The 20,947-nt window shown below is 42.7% G+C and overlaps 1 protein-coding gene across 4 annotated transcripts in view; it reads right to left on the bottom strand.

The window, feature by feature from the left end:
* The window catches only part of LOC138755895 (arf-GAP with GTPase, ANK repeat and PH domain-containing protein 3-like), a 324,334-nt gene that overhangs the window by 252,396 nt on the left and 50,991 nt on the right, over positions 1-20,947 (bottom strand). Inside the window, exon 1 of one of the 4 annotated variants that reach the window (XM_069922692.1) lies at positions 974-2,333. The exons of the other annotated variants lie outside the window; for them this stretch is intronic. Coding sequence (XP_069778793.1) covers positions 974-2,135 — 1,162 coding nt within the window. The 5' untranslated portion in view covers positions 2,136-2,333. Of the gene's footprint in view, positions 1-973; positions 2,334-20,947 lie in introns of those variants that run through there. 4 annotated transcript variants of the gene reach the window in all.

The following is a 20,947-nucleotide window of genomic DNA, read 5'->3' as shown; positions in this document are numbered from 1 at the left end:
GCCCAGAACGAGATGCCAGGAGTACTGGTGAAAGCAGATATAAAACTGTAGTTGCACCCATGTGTCTTTTAGTTGCCTGTTAAATATGAAGGGAAGGAGTCAAGGAGCAGAGATTTAGTTTGGTTTGGACATCACGTTCAGCACAGACATATGGGCTGAAGGCCTATGCATCTATGCAGAACATGATGTCCAAATTGTTAGAACTTGTTCTACGTTTCATATAAACGTAATATAATACAATTGAAAAATGTTTAAGTTTGACAAAGACCAGGAAAGGGCAGAAGAGAGAGGACACATTATGGCTGTGAACAACTTCCTGCCGTGCAGTGAGATTTGCAAATTCAAAGACGCCGGAGCTGTTGGAGAGGTTGGGCACATAGGTTCTGATGCCAGAGAAGGCTGTTCACTCAATGATGTGCTCCGCCTTCTCCCTTAAGCCACTGACTCACAAATCCTGCCATAACTGAGTCTGCAAGGTCACACCCAGGTCCTTGGTGCTGTGTGGGTTCATCAGGCAACCGCAACACTCCTTTCCAATCCGCTGGAGTTGCTGCCCTGCCCATCTGCTGATAACAATTCAACGGAGGGCCAGCCCCCCTCCCGTACCACCACTTCATTTCGGAGATAAACAAATCCTGGTTAAAAATCGAGTACTCTTTAAAGCAAGCAGCGCTCTGCAAGTCCAACACAGTGCACAGATCGCCCCCAAAGCCTGCAGCACTCCTTAAATCCACACCAGTTAACAACACATGTTCCAGGAAGGATTGTTGGGATACAGGACAGAGTCAGTTTGTACACAATTAACCATCTCAATAGTTAGTTGAAGTTGTTCACGACGATCTCCAATATTCAACAAACATCATCACTTGGATCTCATTTAAAGAATATTTTCACATCAGCTCCTAATCAAATCGCCACCGTGAACAAAAGAGTAAGACCCAAGTTGTGTGGACACACTCCACAACCCGTTTACCTTCGAACGATGACGATAACAGTTCACTTCCAACCTGGAGGTGATGGTTCTCTTCAACGATACCAATGAGCTCGTGACTCCTCTGCTGGGCCACATTCTCTCCCTCAGCCAGAGAAGTCCAGCCATTGCTCTGTCTCTCAGATTGCAATCCCTCTGTTTTCTGTGGCTCTTTGAAGTGCTTTTTGCGGAATGGGGCAGTTAGAAACTTCCACCAGCTGCTTTCCTCAGAGTTCCCTTTCAGCGAACTTGCAGGGCTTTCAATGGGAGCCTTAACCGTATTTGGACAAGACAGTGGTTGCGCCAGACAACCCTTCCTTTCCTCTGAGCTGAGCGCCTCTTGATTGTGTGAGCTTGAAACGTGCCTATGGGGCTGCAGTCTTTGTGGGTAAGAATCTCCAACACTATGTGTCCTGACCCTGCTACTCGCAGGTTCCTTTTCTGTCTCAGGCTCTCTCCTCAGCCGGAAGCTCAAGCTTCTCCTCAGCGACTTGAACAATACCTTCGAGTTCTGAGTTTTGTGATCACCTGCCCTTTCTTTTACAACCCCGGCTTTGGCAGCTGAACCTGCCCATCGGTGACTAGACCATCGATAGCCAGCTCGGAGGAAGCGTGCACTGTCAGACCTGGTGACTGTACTAGTCCGCTGAGGCTCCGCAGCCACTGCACCTTGTGAAGAGGTTAGGTCAGTTTCAAGGAAACTCATGGTGAGAGGTCTATGCAACTCATTCCTCCCGGCACAGCCAGTCACTACTGCTGCTTCTCCATCCTGATTTGAACGTTCCCTCTTGAACAATGACTCGGGATCAATGCCTCTTCTTCCATTTACCCCTGCTGATTCCAGCTCTGAGGGTAACCCGATCCTGTTCAACGGGACACAGATGCTCCTGGGCCGCCTCGGTCTGTCGCTGACAGATTTTGGTGGAGAAACGACCGTCACATTTGACAGCTTCCCGAAGAAGCCGTCAGCGTCACTGGGGCTGGTCTCCTTCCGGAGACAAGCAGCCCGGCCTTCAGGTAATCTCTTGAATTTAACCTGTAAAGCCCCAGCGATATTTACCTGTTCAGCCACAGAAGGTGGCGAGCCAGCAGGCTCAGCCCTTTCTCCAGCTGGGTGACAGCAGCGACACTTCTTTGCGGTCAGAGTCGACTGAGCCTGCAGCATCGTCCTGTTCTCTAGTTAATCAGCCTCCACCTCCAGCTCCGTCAAGCCACCAGAATTCAGCGCCTGCACACAAGGGGCCTGCTGCCCCACATGAGGAGAGCTCGAGCACTCTCACCCCACGACCCAAACGACCCCTGGCCGTTCCCACGTTGACTGGCGGCAGGGAGCCAGGAGCTGCTGCATACGGAGCCCGTCAGACAGAGCAGCATCTTCTACTCTCAGCCGAGTGGTTGGGTGCTGCTGTCTCCCAGCTCAAAGGAAAACATTCTTCTCTGCTTAAGTCACCTCAGAAACTGCAGCCAACCAGTTTTACTAATGATCCACAAGGGGTGGGTCATGCAGCTCCCTCTGAAGACAGCTGAAAGGTTACAGGTCTGTCGGCATAGGGTCTCCCACCTTAGAGGTCAAAGTCCAAATGTTACACACGCAGTACTCTATTCACACTGCACAGCTCAGCAGCGACGGTCTCCAGCCCCTTCATTGAGGTTCTTCCCTAATACAGCGGCCATCGCTGCATCTCAGAGCCCCTGGCTGCAAGCCTCTCTTGTTGTGGCTTGCACTCAGAACTGTGACATGTCAGTTCTTTACTTCTGGAAGCTGTATACGATAGGTTCAGAAATAACCCCTCACATTGTGCCTGCATGTCTGTACCTTGTACTTTAGTCAAGGAGGCGGGGAGGTTGGTAGAGAATTAGACTGAGGGGAAGAAACCTAATCGGGGGGGGGGGGGGGGGGGGGGAGATAGAGGGAAGGGGGAGAGAAAGAGAGTGGGAAAAGAGAGGGAGGGAAAGGAGATGAAGGGGGGAAAGAGAGGGAAGGAAGGGGAGGGGGAGCAAGGAGAGAGAGGGAGGAGGAGAGAGGGGAAGAGGGGGCAGAGAGAAGGGAGAGGAAGTGAGGAGCGAGGAAAGGGGAGGGAAGAGGGGACAGGGAAGAGCAAGGGGGATAGGAGGAGGGGGAGGGAGAGAGTGGGAGAGAGAGAGTGGGGGAAAGAAAGGAGAGGGGAGAGGGAGGGGCGAGGTAAGGGGAGAGGGGGAAGAGTGGAGGAAGAGGGAAGAGAGAGATAAGGGGAGAGAGGGGGAGAAAGAGAGAGGAGGAGAGGGGAGGGAAAGGGGCAGGGCCACTGGGACAAGGGGGGAGAGGAGAAGGGGCCCTTCACTGCATTTACAGCGTTGGCATGAAGTGTCCCTAATGCAAGTTCCTTCCGTCAAAGGAGCTTGTAGATGGAAATCACCTGCCTCCAATCCACAAAATCCCAGGAAAGTTTCCCAGTCATTACAGCAATGGCCCTGAAAGTTTTCACCAAATCTCCTGCTCTTTCATAACTCTTAAAATGGCCTCTTGTTGGTAAAAGGTGAAACCTTTGCACTTGTTTTAATTGTACTTTACCCAATGCCTTGTATTTTGTCTTTGAAAGATTGAACCCTGCACTTTGACTTGCTGGAACACTAACCCCACATTATAATTTAAGTATGGGTTGAATTTGCTTAGATAGCATGGGAAACAAAACTTTTCACTATCTCTGTACAGGTGACAATCAACATAACAATTCAAAAAATGTTGGACAGGTCACTGGAGTTGGTGGCAACAGTCAAGATCTGGGGAAGGAAAGAGAGGGGTCTCAAGAGGATGGGATTGCAGAGAATGCTTCCTCGTGGGAGAATCTGGAATAGTTGCTACTGGTCCAATATAAGTGGTCACCCCTAAGATAAATATATCTGACACTTTTCTCTTTGGGGATCAAGAGAGGGAATAATATAGCCTGAAAATATGCCCACCAGCCCAACTCATCCATGCTAAGCAAGGCAGTGCCAATGAGTTAGACCACAGCCATGGGACTCTATTCTTCAAAACCTTTCAGTGTTTTCACAGCAGAGATAGGTTCTTGATAAACAACAGGGTGATCAGCAAGAATGCTGAGTTGACGTTACAATCAGATCCATTGAAATACCAAACAGGATGGAAGAAGCTGGAGCAGAATACAAATCTGGTCCTGCTCTGAATTCATATGTTTCTGTCGATCCTCCCTTTGAACTTAATTTAGAGCTACAGCACAGGAAGAGGCCCTTCAACTCTATGCATCTCCACGTAGGAAACCAGAGCACCCAGTGGAGAAGAGCACATAAACTCCTTAGGGATAAGTGACAGCTTATAAGTGATAGTAATAGCGGAGCATATGACTAGCAGAGAAGGGATCGGACAGAGTCAACATGGAGTTACAAAAGGTCAATCGTGCTTGACAAATCTATTGGAATTCTTTGAGATGGTGACAGGTAAAATAGATGGGGGAGAGCCAGTGGATGTGGTGTACCTGGATTTCTAAAAGACCTTCGATAAGGTCCCACATAAATGACTGGCTTCCCAAATCAAGGCTCATGGGATTGGGGGCAAAGTATTGATGTGGATTGAGAACTGGCTGGCAGGTAGAAGACAGAGAGTTGGGATAAATGGCTCGTTTTCTGAGTGGCAGGCGGTGACCAGTGGGGTGCCACAGGGATCTGTACTGGGACCCCAGCTGTTCACAATTTACATTAATGATTTGGATGAGGGGATTGGATGTAATATCTCCAAATTTGCAGATGACACTAAGCTAGGAGGGGTTGTGTGCACGGAAGAGGGGGTCAGGAAGCTCCAGTGTGATTTGGATAAATTGGGGGTCTGGGCAGATCCATGGCAAATGCACTACAATGTGGATAAATGTGAGGTTATCCACTTTGGTAATACAAACTGGAGGGCAGATTACTATTTGAATGGCAATAGATTGGGAGATGGGGAAGTGCAGAGAGACCTAGGGGTATTAGGTCCTTGTAATGACAACCCTTTCATTCCCAGAATCATTTGAGTGAACCTCCTCTGCCCCCCCTCCAACATCAACACATCTTTTCTTAAATGAGCCCCAAAATGCAATCCTCCATGACGTCTCACCAGTGCCTTATAAAGCCTTAATGCAGTGGTTCTCAACCTTTTTCTTTCCACTCTCATAGCACTTGAAGTAACCCCTATGCCATCGGCGCTCTGTGATTAGTGAGGGATTGCTTCGGGTGGGATGTGGGTGGAAAGAAAAAGGTTGAAAAGCACTGTTTGAATGGTCCCTCAATGACTCGTTATGTGCAGGGTTTCATCACTCCAAAGGAAATGGGCCAATGACAATTTTTCTCAAGCAAAATATTTCAGTAACAATTGGGCCTCGAGCAGTGGTTCTCAACCTTCCCTTCCCACCCACATCACACCTTAAGCAATCCCTCACCAATCATAGAGCACTGATGGATGAGGGATTTACTTAAAGTGGGATGTGGGTGGAACGAGAAAGGTTGAAAACCACTGCTAACGTCACATCTCTGCTCTTATATTCTATTCCTCTTGGAAAAAAATGCCAGCATTCCATTTGCCTTCTCCACTGCCTCAACCTGCAGGTTTATATTCAAGGTATCCTACTCGAGGACTCCACCTCCCTTCGAAAACAGTTTGCCCATTTATTGTTTCTACCAAAGTGCACGACCATCCACTTTCCAAGATTGTATTTCAATTACCACTTCTTTGCCTGTTCTCCGACTCTGGCTAAATCCTTCTGCAGCCTTTGTGTTTCCTCAACACTACCTTCATGTCATCTGCAATTCCATGTGAATATCTTCCTTAATTTCTGGACAAGGACAGGCAATGACTCAGTCGTGCTGCAAGGAGCTTTCCAACGACACAAGTCAGAACATGAGGAGACAGTCAAGATATCCTCAAAGCCTGATCAGTGAGCAACATGTCCATGCTCCTTGCATTCGAGGCAGGAAAGAACAGGGACTTATTTTCACCTCTGCTCACCTAGTGGGCAACCCCTCTGGGAAATCATTCAAACTCAGAGTAGGCACTCCTGCAGCTGTGGTAAAGGAAGGGTTGCCCCAGTGCAAATCTGGGAGGGCCAGGGAGTGGAGATGCATCTTCTACCACTTCTCCACGGGTCCTTCTACCCAGTTGTTGTCCTAATGGGCTCATACAACATGCCCGTAGAATGGGAAAGTTTTTTTTTAATGAAGGGAAGGTCGTGCATCACGAGTCTAATGGAGTTTTTTGAGGAGGTAACAAAAGACACTGATGAGGGTTGAGCGGTAGAAGTGGCCCACATGGAGTTTAGTAAGGCATTTGACAAGGTCCCCCACGAGAGACTCATCCAGAAAGTCATGAGGCACCAGATCAGTGGAACATTGGCTGTGTGGATATAAAATTGGAAGAAACCAGAGAGTAGTTGTAGAAGGAAAGTATTTTGCCTGAAAGTCGAAGATTAGTAGAGGTCCGCAAGTATCTGTTCTGGGACCCTTGCTCTTTGTAATTTTTATAAATGGCCTGGACAAAGAGGGATGTTTCAGTAAGTTTGCAGATGATATGAAGGTTGGAAGTGTTGTGGATAGTGAGGAAGATGGTTGAAGGTTACATGTGGGTATATTTAGGATGCAGAGTCGGTTGGAGAAATGGCAAATGGAGTTCAATCTGGATAAGGTGGAGGAGTCACATGATGGAGTAGTGGCCGGTAGGGTAAAACCAGCCCTCTCCAGAAAAGAAGAAAAAAAGTTAAGAAAAGTCAAAGTTCAATAAATACAAAATATAAGAAATAAAAGATAAAGTTGCAGAGAAGAGAAAGAAAAAGGCACCCAAGAAGGAAAAAGTAAAAACAACGGGGAAAAAAGAAGAAGACACCGGAAAAGAAAGGAGAAGGCCTTACCTGCACGAAGGAACAGGGAGTCGTGGTGGAGAAGAGCGCCCGATCTCCGAGGTTGGTTACGGCCCTGTGGAGTCGTGACCCCCCAACCAGTGGACTGCAAAAATGGCTCTCTGAGCCAAACAAAAGTGCGCAAACTAAGGTGAAGGAAAACACCGACGTGAGGGGGGGCTCAAGTGAGAAGCAGGCAACCACAGCGCGACCAGCTGAGGGATGCCCGACACCAAGGCTCTCAACTGCAAGATGAGGAAAGCGGCTGGAGAGGGAGATAAGTACCAGGTGAGAAAGATAGTCGACAGGGTGAAAGGAAAGAGGAGCAGCAGCAGGAGGCTCAACAGATGAGCAGCTCAAAAGAAGGGGACCAACAGCAAGGGGCCCAGCAAGAGGAGGCCTGACAAAGTGAAACAAGCTACTCATCAGAAAAATCAGAAGAGACAGATAGAAAGAAGAAGACACAAACACAAGTACAGACACAGAAGAAGAGGAAGAAGACCAAGATCTTCACAGAGAAATAGAAGGTAAAACAAATGGACAGAATATAGATAAAGCTTTTTTTGAAGAACAAATGAGATCATTAAAAGAATGGTTGTCATTAGAATTTAGTGCAATTAAAAGGAAAATGAAAAGAGCAGAAGATAAAATCAAAGTTTAGAACTAGTCATGACAGAAATAGGGAAAAGAGAAGAGTGTGGAAGAACGATAAACAGTTGTAGAAATGGAAGTGAACGACTTGAGGAAAATTGGAAGAAAGTGACAAAAAAAATTAAAGAGACACAAGAGTTGTTATCTCAGAAAATTGATATGTTGGAAAATTACAGTAGGCGAAACAACATAAAAATAGTGGGCCTGAAGAAGGGGGAAGAAGGCAGAGACATGAAGGAATTTATAAAAGGATGGATCCCGAAGATCCTGGGAATGACAGAAATGCAGGAAGAAATGGAAATAGAAAGGGCACACAGAGCACGAGCTCCGAAACCACAGACAAATCAAAAACCAAGATCCATCTTAGTTAAATTTTTGAGATATACAACAAGAGAATATCTACTGGAGCAGGTAAAGAATAAAACTAGAGAAGACAATAAACCATTGGAATACAAGGGTCAAAAAATATTTTTTACCCAGACATAAGTTTTGAACTCTTCAAGAAGAGTTCAAAATCGATCCTATGGAAAAAAGGTCATAAATTCATGTTAACACATCCAGCTGTGCTTAAAATATTTATCACCGGAGAGCAAAACAGACTGTTCTCGGATCCAGAGGAAGCACAAGAATTTGCAGAACGCTTGCAGGACAGAAAGAGAGATGAAGAGATGTTATATGAATGAAGAACGGCGATAAGGTATATATAAAGATGTAAAAACAATGTATTTGTAAAGAACTAAAGAAGGGAAAGAGAAGGGAAAGAAGGAAGTAAGGGGGTAAAAATGATAACTTTGTTATATGTGTAAAAAAAAGTGTTTTCTGGGGGAGGGGGGGGTTGCAGGGGAGAGAATAATGGTCACTGCAAAATCAGTTGACACTTGCGAGCAGGTTCGCAATCCAAATGGAAAGGGTAGTTGTGGTTGCCCGGCAAGGGATAAGGGGCAACTCAGAGAGGGGGGGGGGGGATATTTGGGGTTAAGGGAATATTGGATGTGGGAGTTGTTGGAGTATATTATGTTTTAAATGTGTTGTCATACATTGAGTTTAAAAAGGGAAAACTGAGAAATGAAAATGGGGAAAAGGGGGAGGGTGGTGGTGAAGAAGCGAAAATGAGGTGTAAACAGGATATGAGATGGTCATGTTGAACTATATGACTATAAACATGACTGGAATTAATAACCAAATTAAGAAGAGGCTATTAAGTTTACTGAAAAAAATTAAAAATAGATATAGCATTTGTGCAGGAAACGCATCTAACTGAAGTGGAACATAATAAATTAAAGAGAGACTGGGTCGGGCACGTAGCGGCAGCATCATATAATTCAAAAGCCAGAGGTGTAGCTATATTAATCAATAAAAATGTACCAATCAAAATAGAGGAGGAAATAATAGATCCAGCAGGGAGGTATGTAATGATAACGTGTCAGATATATTCAGAATTTTGGAATTTGCTCAATATATATGCACCTAATGAGGAGGATCAAACGTTTATGCAAGATATTGATAGGAGGGGATTTTAACCTTAATTTGGATCCAGTAGTGGATAAAACTGGACAAAAGACTAGTAAAAAGAATAAAGTGGCCAAATTTATGGTTAAATCAATGCAGGAAATGAAACTTGTGGATATATGGAGGAGGCAGCACCCAAGAGAGAAGGAATACTCATATTATTCGAGTAGGCATAAAACATACTCAAGGATTGATATGTTTTTGTTGTCGGCTCATATTCAAGGGAGAGTTGGAAAAACTGAATATAAAGCTAGATTGTTATCGGATCACTTACCCATGTTATTAGCAATAGAACTGGAGGACATCCCACCAAGAACAGATAGATGGAGGTTAAACTCCATACTACTTAAAAGGCAGGAATTTAGAGTTTATTGAACGCCAAATTAAAACTTACTTTGAAATAAATACGGAATCAGTGAGAGACAAATTTATATTATGGGATGCAATGAAAGCCTTCATTAGAGGGCAGATAATAAGTTACGTAACTAAGATGAAAAAGGATTAGAATCGGGAAATAGAGCAGTTGGAAAGGGAGATAGTAAGTACAGAAAAGGAACTAGCAAAAATGGATGATATAACAAAAAGAAGAGAATTGGCAGACAAAAAAATAAAATACGAAACATTACAAACGTATAAGGTGGAGAAGAACAATGAAAATAAAGCAAGAGTATTATGAACTAGGAGAAAAACACATAAAATATTAGCCTGGCAACTTAAAACAGAACAAGCTAAAAGAAATGTATTGGCATCAAGGAAAAGGGACAAACAAATTACATATAACCCAATAGAGATTAATGAAAACTTTAAGGAATTTTATGAACAATTATACCAAACTGAGAACGAGGAGAAAGATGATAAAATAGAAGAGTTTTTAGCTAAAATTGAACTGCCAAAATTCCAAGAAGAGGAACAAAACAAACTGATAAAACCATTTGAAATAGAGGAAGTACAGGATATATTAAAAAAGCTGCTGAACAATAAAACACCTGGAGAGGATGGATTCCTAATAGAATTCTATAAAACATTTAAAGAGTTATTAATTCCTCCCCTTCTGGAAGTAATGAACCAGATAGAAGAAACACAAAACTTGCCAGATTCATGTAAAACAGCAATAATTACAGTAATACCAAAGACGGGGAAGGATCCACTAACACCAGCATCATATAGACCAATATCTCTACTTAACTCAGATTATAAGACAATAGCAAAATTATTAGCAAACAGATTGGTCGACTGTGTACCAAAAATAGTAAAACAAGATCAAACTGGATTTATTAAGAAAATACGAACAGCGGATAATGTCTGTAAATTTATTAATTTAATTTATGCAATTCAAGGAAATAAGAAACAACAGTGGCTGTTGCTTTAGATGCAGAAAAAGCCTTTAACAGAGTAGAATGAAATTATTTATTTAAAGTATGACAGAGGTTTAATCTACCAGAAAAATATATTAATTGGATTAAAGCATTCTATAATGGACCATTGGCGAAGGTGATAGCAAATGGATATATATCGAACCAATTTAAATTAAGTAGGTCAACTAGACAGGAATGTCCATTATCCCCCCTCACTGTTCGCTTTAGCAATAGAACCATTGGCAGAACCAATAAGAACAGAAAGTAAAATAAAAGGGATAAAAATAAAGAAGGAGTATAAAATCAGTTTATTTGCAGATGACATCATAGTATACTTAATAGAACCAGAAATATCAATAAAAGAATTACATAGGAAATTGAAGGGTTCAAGATCAACGCAAATAAAAGTGAAGTGATGCCAATGAGTAACGTGGATTATACAGAATTTAAAAAAGAATCACCATTTATACGGCAAACAGAAGCAATCCGATACCTAGGTATCATGTTAGATAATAACTTAAGCCACAAACTAAATTATCAGCCACTAATACAGAAATTGCAGGAAGACTTAGAACATTGGAAAGAATTACCACTAACGTTGATAGGGAGGGTAAATTACATTAAAATGAATGTCTTCCCAAGGATACAATACTTATTTCAATCGTTACCAATTTTCTTAACAAAGAAATTCTTCAATGAACTAAAGAGAATAATAAGGAAATTCTTGTGGAAAGGGGGGGGAAACAGAGGATAGCATTAGATAAATTAACAGAGAGGTACAAACAAGGTGGTTTGCAGTTACCAAACTTTAAAAATTATTATAGAACAGCACAATTAAGGTATTTATCAGATTTTTACCTGACTAAGATAGAACTAGATAAAATAGGGGAGAAGGTACCGGAACATATTCTTTATAAGAGGGATGAAAAGTTGGTGCAATATAAAAGCTCACCATCATTTACTCAATATATGGAAGAAGATCCACTTAGAAAGGAAAAAAATGAATTACCAAATACCAAAATTACTATTGACACAAAATCAGCTAATCCCTTTTACAATAGACAACCTTTCCTTTAGAGAATGGGAGAGAAAAGGAATTAAAAGAATAGAAAATTGTTTTTTGGAAAATGATTTATTAACATTTGAACAGTTGAAGTACAAATATGGAATAACTCAATGTACAATGTTTGCGTATCATCAACTGAAAGCTTATTTAAAGGATAAATTGGGAAACAGACTGAGGTTACCAGAAGGAAGCAGCTTTGAATATGTGATTACAGAAACAATGATAATTAAAAGATTTATAACAAACATGTACATTAAACTGCAAGAGAAGGAAAATGATGAAATAAGCTCTAAACCCAAACAAAAGTGGGAAAAGGATTTAAACATAAAGATAAAAAAATGAAATATGGGAAAAGTTATGTTCTGGAACTATGAAGAATATAATAAACACAAGGTTACGCATGATACCGTATAATTGGTTACACAGGTTATATATCACACCCCAAAAGTTTTTTAAACATGGGATCCAACATAGATGGGATCCAACACAGATAGATGTTTTTGCTGTAGGAAGGAAATGGGAACAACAGTACATCCAATTTGGGCATGTGAGAAAGTGAAAATGTTTTAGGAAGATCTAAATCAGGTATTAAATAAAATCACAAAAACATACCAAAAAATCCAGAGAACTTTCTTCTAAGTAATATAAGTATAGAAATAGGCCTCAAATTGGATAAAGTGCAAAAAAGATTTATTATGCTAGCCTTAGCTGTAGCAAAAAAATGTATAATGTCAACTTGGAAAATGGAAGAGAGCCTGAGAGTACAGCAATGATACATGGAAATGAATAAATGTATTCCATTGGAAAAAATAACATATAATTTAAAAAATAAAGTCACATTATTTGAACAAATTTGGGAACCGTACATGGAACACAATAGAGAGGGCTCGCCTTGGACCTCCACCCCCTAAAATGATAAAACGACAAAATGACTTCATCCAGTGTGTAAAAGTAGATGACACATTTTTCTTGTTTATTTTCATTGTGTGATGACATTGTTTAATGGTTTTATTGTATTGTATATGTTGAATATTTATTGGTTTTGGAGGGGGGTGGGAAGGGGGGAGGGAAGGTAGGGGGAGGGGAAAGGGAGAAAAAGCCACTGTGTATATTTAATGAGAAACGTTCGTATATATTTTGGTTGATATGGTTCACAGTGTGAAAAATAAAAAATTATATTTAAAAAATCCAGCTAAGGTGATGCATTTCAGTCAGTTAATGGTTAATGGTCGAATACTTAACAGTGTGGAAGAAATGAGGCACCGTAGGGTCCAAATCCACAGACCTCTCAAGGTCACTGTTGAGGTTGATAGGACAGTTAAGAGCCCCCGATTGATGGGTTTCATCAATCAGGGGCTCAAGTTCAGGAATCATAAGGTAATGTTGGAACTCTACAAATCTCTGGTGAGATCACACTTAGAACATTGTGTTCAGTTCTGGTCACTTCATTACAGGAAGGATATAGAAGCTATGGAGAGGGTGCAGAGATTGACCAGGAAGTTGCCTGGTTTGGAAAATATGTCTTATGAGGCAATTTTAGCATAGCTAGGACTTTTCTCTTTGGTGCAAAGGATGAGAGGTGACTTAACAGAGGTCTACAAGATTATGAGAAGTAGAGATAAGGCAGACTGTCAGCATCTTTTTCCCAGGACAGGAGCACCAAACACTAGAGGACTTCTGTACAAAGTTTAGGGAAGACATCAGGGCTAAGTTTTTTTTATAAACACAGAGAGCTGTGGGTACCTGGAACGCATTGCCGGGGTGATGATAGAGGCTGGAACATTAGGGGTATTTAAGAGACTCTAAGGCACATGGATGAAAGAAAGAGAAGTTGAGGAGATAGGGGGTTTTGATTTTTTGGTGGGTACATCTGGGTTGGCAAAATGTCGTGGGCTGAAGGGCCTGTACTGTACTGCTCTATGTTCTATGGGCAAATCCACAGAGATCTGCCCCAGATGAGGCACACAGTCTTGGTAGCCTAAAGTGCAACGGTTGTGGGCGCTCAGCACCAGAGCAGGAGAACTTCATCCCGCCAAGAAGATGCAACAGGGTAGAAGACAGCACTTGAACAGTGAGGGGCTCTGCAGCTGAAGGTTTCACCCAGGCTGCTGGAGATGGACTTGCAGGAACCAAGTATTAGGCCAGGGATTCATGAGGGTGCTGATAGTGAGCAGGGCCCACGAGGGTCCTTGGGCATTCATTGCTTCAGTTTAGAACCAGGGTTGAGGAGGGTGACGGGTGGCTGGAGCTAGAGTTCATCACTGGAATGGACAGGAGGCCATGCAGCTGCATAGGTTACAGGGCGAGGAGGCAGTGGCATTGGAGGAGGAGGTGGGAAGGTTCTCACTCTCTTTGCTTTCTTGGAAGGGACATCTCTTTATGTAACTTTCCAGAGAAACAAAAGTAAACACATTTTGTGCTTTGGGTACATGACAATAAAAGAACACTGAGCCTTGAATCTTATCAAGTGTTCATCTGGGCACTCAGTGACCTCTAGTGATTAGAACATGAACTGCCCTCACAGCCTCATGCAAGCAATTCCACGGTACACAGCAATGGGGCAATCCAACGGGCTGAGATATCCATAATTAAGGGCAAGATTCCCAAGAAGTTTTTTTGTTTGGATATAGCATAAGCTTTTAACTCAGTCAACCATAAAATGACCCGCTTTTTTGGCCTTTTCAATTGGGTCTAAAGTTCCTCGTGGTTCCGTTCGGATTTAATTCAAGCAGTTTCTGCACCTCTCGATTCAGTGTGAAGTATGTCAGAGGAAAGCCCTGGCTTTCATGAACTTGTAGTTTCTTCCCTCCTTCCTGCAGATTAAGATTATATCAGCTTTGATGGATCTATAGTCAACCTTTGAGATCCAAAGATTAGGGACTGCTGCAGTAAGTAGCGGGGAACTGCCCCTCACACAAACCCTGGTACCCAATGCAAGTTATTCCAGTTGACTCAAAATTGCTGGCGGAATTCAGAAAGTCGCGCTATGTTCTTCATGTAGCAATGTTCAAAGTTCAGATTTATTGCCGAGTACCTACATGATATCACATACAACCCTGAGAGATCCCTTTTCCTGCGGGCCAGGCAGAATTTTACTTATCTGTAGTACAAAAAAGCTGTACAAGATTAAGTTACATAGCAAGTTATTCCAAAACGGGGGATATCAAATTAACAGCTATATCTGCTTGACTCTCGAGGAGTGATGTTAATGATGAATGTTACTTTCCTCAACTCCTTTGACCAATTACTAACCTCTCCGCGAAGGAAGAAAGATCCTTTCTTGCTTGCTGTCTAGGTTACACAAAATTTTAAGCACCTCCCATTAAATCCACCCTTAGTTTCTTTTTGTCCAAAGAAAATCTCATCAGTTATTAAAGAATTGAATTGAATGACTTGTCACATTTGAAAATACAGGAATAAACTTTGTTTTGCATGCCATCCAGGCATCCAACTCACGTAGAAGGTTATGTAATCAATAAAAAATAAACAAGTATAGGGAATCATGTAACAACCATCAGTGAATGGATAAAGAATAATAATGTAGTAGAGTGTAGAGAAAGGTACAGTTATAAAATACAGTGCAAGGGCATCATCTTTGCTGGGGGGGGAGGTCCATTCAAAAGACTCAGAACTTTAACGAGGATCTGTCCTGGAGTCTCCATGTTGATGCAATCACAAAGAAGGTTCACCAGTGGCTATATTTTGTGAGGTGTCTGTAATGATTGAGAAGTGTCCAAGTTGGTTTCCATCGTGTCCTAAGCAGTGTTTACCACTTCCTGCAGTACTGAGCAGAGCAGTGATGCCTCCAGACAGCATACTTCCTATGGGACTCAGGGACATGCCAAATTTCCACTCGCTTCAACAAAGGTAAAATACCTGCTGTGTTTTCATGGTTGATGACGATATGTGCTTCTCAGAACTTGAAGCTCTCCAACATTTAGGAAGAACTTTGGTTGGTTCTTTCTTGGAGCTACCAACTGAGCTACAAATTTCTCCGATCTGTTGCCGATTATCCATTAACCTCTGAGCTGGTGCCTTGTTACAGGGCTTCTGGAAATTAAAAACTTGACATTGTGTAACTCTTGCCAACTGTAATGATTGAGAAGTGTCCAAGTTGATCAATGGTACAGAGCTGGGTGGGAAGTGTTAGCTTGGAAGAGGATGCAAAATAGCTTCAGGGATTTGCAGCAGGCCTCGTGAATGGGAAGGACAATGCAGGTGGACAATGCAGAAAACTATTAGAAAAAACAAAGAGGAAAGACTTTTGATTGAGTTGGTTTATATCGGTTGACGTAACATCATGGACAAAGGGCCTGCCCTTTGTTGTAATGTTCTATCCCCACTCTAGTTCCATGTGAACAGTGACAGCAGATGCTGAAAACTTGAAATAAAGACAAAGCTCTCTGAAAAAAATCATCAAACATGGGGGTGTCGTAACAACCTTCAGGATCTGGGCCTCAGTGTACCCCACCAACACAAATGGATTGTTGACTTCCTCTCCAACCAGCCGCAATCGGTGATGATGGGTAAACAATCTTGATTCCTGACAAAGGACTCAGGCCTAAAATGCTGACTGCTTATTGCTTCCCCTGGATGCTGCCTGACCCGGCAAGTCCCTCCAGCATGTTTATGCCTTGTTCTAGTTCTCTCCAGCATCTTTAATCACCATCCATCATACAGTTGTCACCGACAATTTTGACCCATATTTGATCAATGCCCACAACGGTCGGTTTTTGGAGTGTTGCTGCTTGCCACAGAAATGGGTGTGTTGCTGGGTAAAGTAGACTGCACTGGAGACAAAGGGATTAAACTGAGTAAGGGTAAGGCACAGAGCTACAAGAACTGCGGTGTTTGCCACACGGGGGCAGTGGTACCCCATCAGCTGGGGAAATGCAGAGCTGCAGGAACTACGGTGTGATCCACTCAACGGCTGGGGAAATGCAGAGCTGCAGGAACTGCAGTGTGATCCACACAACGGCTGGGGAAATGCAGAGCTGCAGGAACTGTGGTGTTTGCCACACGACAGCAGTGGTGCCTCTGTCAGCCTGGGGAAATGAAGATGCTGCAGGGTGCAGAATAATGTTCACCCCAGAACTGCCTGTGTTGATACAGTATATGCCAAAGAACTCCAGTGTGGCAACATTGCCTTTCCAGTGATAACTAATTTTCCTCAACATGAACATAATTACAATTATTTTCAAATAAATAACCTCTTTCAAGAAATTCAACTGGAATTTTCCACAGATCATGCATTTCCCACATCAGACATTCTCAGAAAAAAACAGAATTACACTTGGAACATTGATTTTGAATGTTGACAAATTCACTGATATATTTGGAGATCAGCCCAGCCCAGGGAATCCCACCAAAAGATCCACAATTCTTCCTGCCACTCATCGCCCCAGGCACCAAATCTTCCCAGCGCCCTCCAGGTTCCAACACCTTGTCCCAATGCAAGCTCTTGACCCAAAACATTCACCATCCCCTTGCCTCCACAAATGCTGTTTCACCCTGCTGAGCTCCATCACCAGATTCGATAGCATAGTCTCAAGTCTACCAAAATCATGCCTTCCTGACCCACAACGGGTACCTACACCACACCCTCACCCCAAGCTCTCCTGATCATCCTCACAGGAATGCTGGAGGACCTCAGTCGGTCTTGAGACATTTGTCACATCATGTCTGCTTATCCAAGAGAATGGGGAATTGAGCTGGGTTGTCTCCAGCATTTTTGTGTGTTTTTACTGCAGTGTCTGGTCTTCCATGTTTCTCTCCTGATCATAACCCCATCAATCAATCAGTGAAGGCAAGACCTGAGGACCATCATGCACCATCCGCCTCCTGTCCCAATGGGGGAAATCACAGCTTGGAATGAACCTCTCTCCTTTCACCTCCAACTTACCAATCACAGGCACAGGTTCCAGTGCTTTCTTTGGTACAATTGGGAAGGCATCAGCCCTGTGCCTTCCCAACTGTACCAAAGAATTTAACATCTGGGTGGGAAACAAAGAATTTTTCACCTATGACCCCATCCGTGAGCATCAAAAGCTGTCCCTATACCTACAGTGGAATGCAATGACCATAGTCAATCTGTTGTCCAGTATGGCTCACTCTGGTTTGTGCTGGTTCCAGTCTCAGGAACTTGTAAATCTTGGCAGGAAATGAAGTCAGGAATGGTCACAGAATAAAAGGTGCTCAGAGCTTACATGCAGGAAACTGAAGGACCGGTCTGGCGTGGGAGCAGGGGAAAGTGGCACGTACACGTGAAGGAGCTCCTTAGGAGTCCTCATTCCTGGATGACAATCCATTAAGGGGATATCCGCAGCAACAAACTGACTGGAAAGCAATCACAAAAGTTAGTTAAAAACAGAGAAATGCTGGAGGAACTTAGCCAGTCTCACAGCATCCATAGGAGATAGATATACAGTACGTATTTATAGGAGTGTTTAGGAAAGTGCAGGTCAGGTGCATAACAAAAAATTTAAAAATTTGTGAATGGTATTGTGAGCTCCCGTTTCATTTAATATGTTAAGAAGTAACAGCCCTTTCAATTATGTTTGGGACTAAAGGGTTTATGTTACCACTAACACAGGAAGAGCAACGGAAAATTCACCAATGGCAAATTCAAAATCATTTTTATTCAACTATTCCTAACATAACTTTTCTTACTTCGCCCCACTGTGCACAAATGGAAAGGTGTGTGTGCGCGCACATGTAATCCAAAGGCCACGTTGAAAAGTCGATCTTGAAAAGAGCAGCATCTTTTTAGTCTTAAATTCTCCGTTCAGAAATAATTATAAAGCACTTTTAAACATTGCATCTTCAGCCTCTTTACCCAATTATATTTTCCACACCAAGAATCTGCCCTCTTCTCAAAGATAGCAAATGTGGCTGTTTTCTTCCACAGTGAATTCACAAACCCAGACAAGGGTTAAACAAAGTGGCCCAACACAAAAATTGACCCAGTAGAATTCTGTCCTCTTTTCCAAAAGAGCAGTAAAGTGGTCTTCGTTAATTCAATAGCACTGATTCTGTGTTCCCCCTCTTCCAGGGGAACACACAACAAATAGCCCCAATTCTGGTTACTATAACTCAACCCTGTCTTTCCCAAGGTTTTAACCCCTGTGTCCATATAACCACTTACAGCACAGAAAAGGCCAGTTCGGCCCTACTAGTCATGCTGTAACAAATCCCCACCCTCCTCGTCCCACTGACCAGCACCCGGTCCATACCCCTCCAGTCCTCTCCTCTCCATGTAACGATCCAGTCCATCCTTAAATGTAACCAATGATCCCGCCTCAACCACGTCTGCCGGAAGCTCATTTCACATCCCTACCACCCTTTGCGTAAAGAAATTTCCCCTCATGTTCCCCTTATAATTTTCCCCCTTCAATCTTAAACCATGTCCTCTAGTTTGAATCTCCCCCACTCTTAATTGAAAAAGCCTATCCACGTTTACTCTGTCTGTCCCTTTTTAAAATCTTAAACACCTCTATCAAGTCCCCTCTCAATCTTCTACGCTCCAGAGAAAAAAGCCCCAGTCTGCACAACCTTTCCCTGTAACTCAGACCCTGAAATCCTGTCAACATTCTCGTGAACCTTCTCTGCACTCTCTCTATTTTGTTTATATCTTTCCTATAATTTGGTGACCAAAACTGTACACAGTACTCCAGATTTGGCCTCACTAATGCCTTGTACAATTTCATCATAACCTCCCTACTCTTGAATTCAATACTCCGATTTATGAAGGCCAACATTCCAAATGCCTTCTTCACCACACCATCTACCTGAGTATCAGCCCTGAGGGTACTATTTACCATCACTCCTAAATCCCTTTGTTGCTCTGCACATCTCAATAGCCGACCATTTAATGCTTATGACCTATTTAGATTTGCCTTTCCATCAGCCATTTCTCAGCCCACACCTCCAGCCTTCCTAAATCACCTTTTAATCTACGGTAATCTTCCTCATTGTCCACACAGGGTTTTGACTTCTGTGAACTCCAAGCTGAACTGTTCCAAAACTCAACTCAAAATGCCTGAATAGGGTCATATAGTTCTCCAAACCATGTGACCGTTACATCATCACCGAGGCGAGTCCCAGTTCTTGGAAACCACATGATCATCACTTTTATTTCTACCAAAATTCTGTTCCTTTTTCAAAACCATTCCATATCCATAACAGCCTCTGACTTCATCTCTGTTCAAGAGGCTTAAGTGGCTTTGATTAAAAACAGACGGCTTCCTTCAATAATTAAGCCCCACTTGAAATCCATTAGGTCTGTCTGTCCAAGACACCTCCACTCGGAGAATGAACACTTCTCAGAAAACAAAAGCCATTTTCACACTGCAGGCCAGTAGTGACCCTACTTTGACCCCGAGAAATTCCTGGGAATTCAGAACCTCCCAGGCCTTTCATATTGCGGTCTGAATTCCCAGGAATTTACCCTCCCAGAAATTTGAGGAAGGGGTCTTGCTCCCCCCAATTGAAGATGCGTTACGCATTTCCCCCCCCCCCACATTGATCACTCACCCACCCGTTCCCTCCCACCCAACATGTTGTGATGCCAGCACAAAGTTGTGAGTGGCCAACTTAGTTTCCTATAATCCCTCACGCAGCTGGAACCACACTTGGAAATCCAACAGCATGAGGGATTATGGTTAATGAGGACGCCCATTTATCCCACATTGTGCTGCTATCGTGACGTGCCGAGCAGCCCTCTGTTATCGAGGCAAGTATATTTAATTTTAATGTTAATCACCTACATAACCCAGCACACAAGCACCGACGTCACGAGGCTTCCCGTGCTCGGCCATTTGGCTTTAGACACCGCAGGGAGAAAGGTGGTCCAGGAATATTTCCCGGGACTGCATCCCAACCTATGAGGTAGGGCTTAGAACCCATTTAAAATTCCCGGGCTGACTTTTTCAAGGGAGGGTTCCCAGGAAAATTTCCTGAGAATCTTCATTTTACAATTTGATATGAAAAGGCCTAATGATTCTTTATAAATGTTCTGTGATCTGTGTGTGACCCTGCACCAAACCACAGCTAACTTACTAAGAATACAGATACAATATTTTAACACAATAATTTACTTTATTAAGACATTTTTATGAAAGAAATATAGCTTAACATGAAAGATTAACATAAATCTATCAGAAGTGTGAATATCACTTTAAGGGCTAGTACAGGCTGCCACCATTCACATTGGAGAAACTCGGATGCAACAAAAAGTATAAACTGGAGAAGGAACATTGGTTGTTTTTTCCCAGGGACAGAGGTGGTGAGAGTCATGTGAGTGGAACTGTTATGAACTAACAACTCTTAATTTTGTTTGGGACTAAAGGGGCTTTATTAGCACTAACACAGGAATAGCAATGGTAAATTCAAAATAATAGTTTTTATTAAACTATTAATAACATAACATTTCTTACTTAACTCTAAATTTAACCCCACTATGCACAGATGTAAATGTGTTTGTGTAATTAAAGTCTATTTTAAAAACTTCAGCATCATTTAGTCTTGCTTGAAGGTGTTA

This window comes from Narcine bancroftii, chromosome 2 (genome assembly GCF_036971445.1).
Source record: "Narcine bancroftii isolate sNarBan1 chromosome 2, sNarBan1.hap1, whole genome shotgun sequence".
Taxonomy (NCBI): domain Eukaryota; kingdom Metazoa; phylum Chordata; class Chondrichthyes; order Torpediniformes; family Narcinidae; genus Narcine; species Narcine bancroftii.
This window is presented reverse-complemented; position numbering and strand designations above follow the sequence as displayed.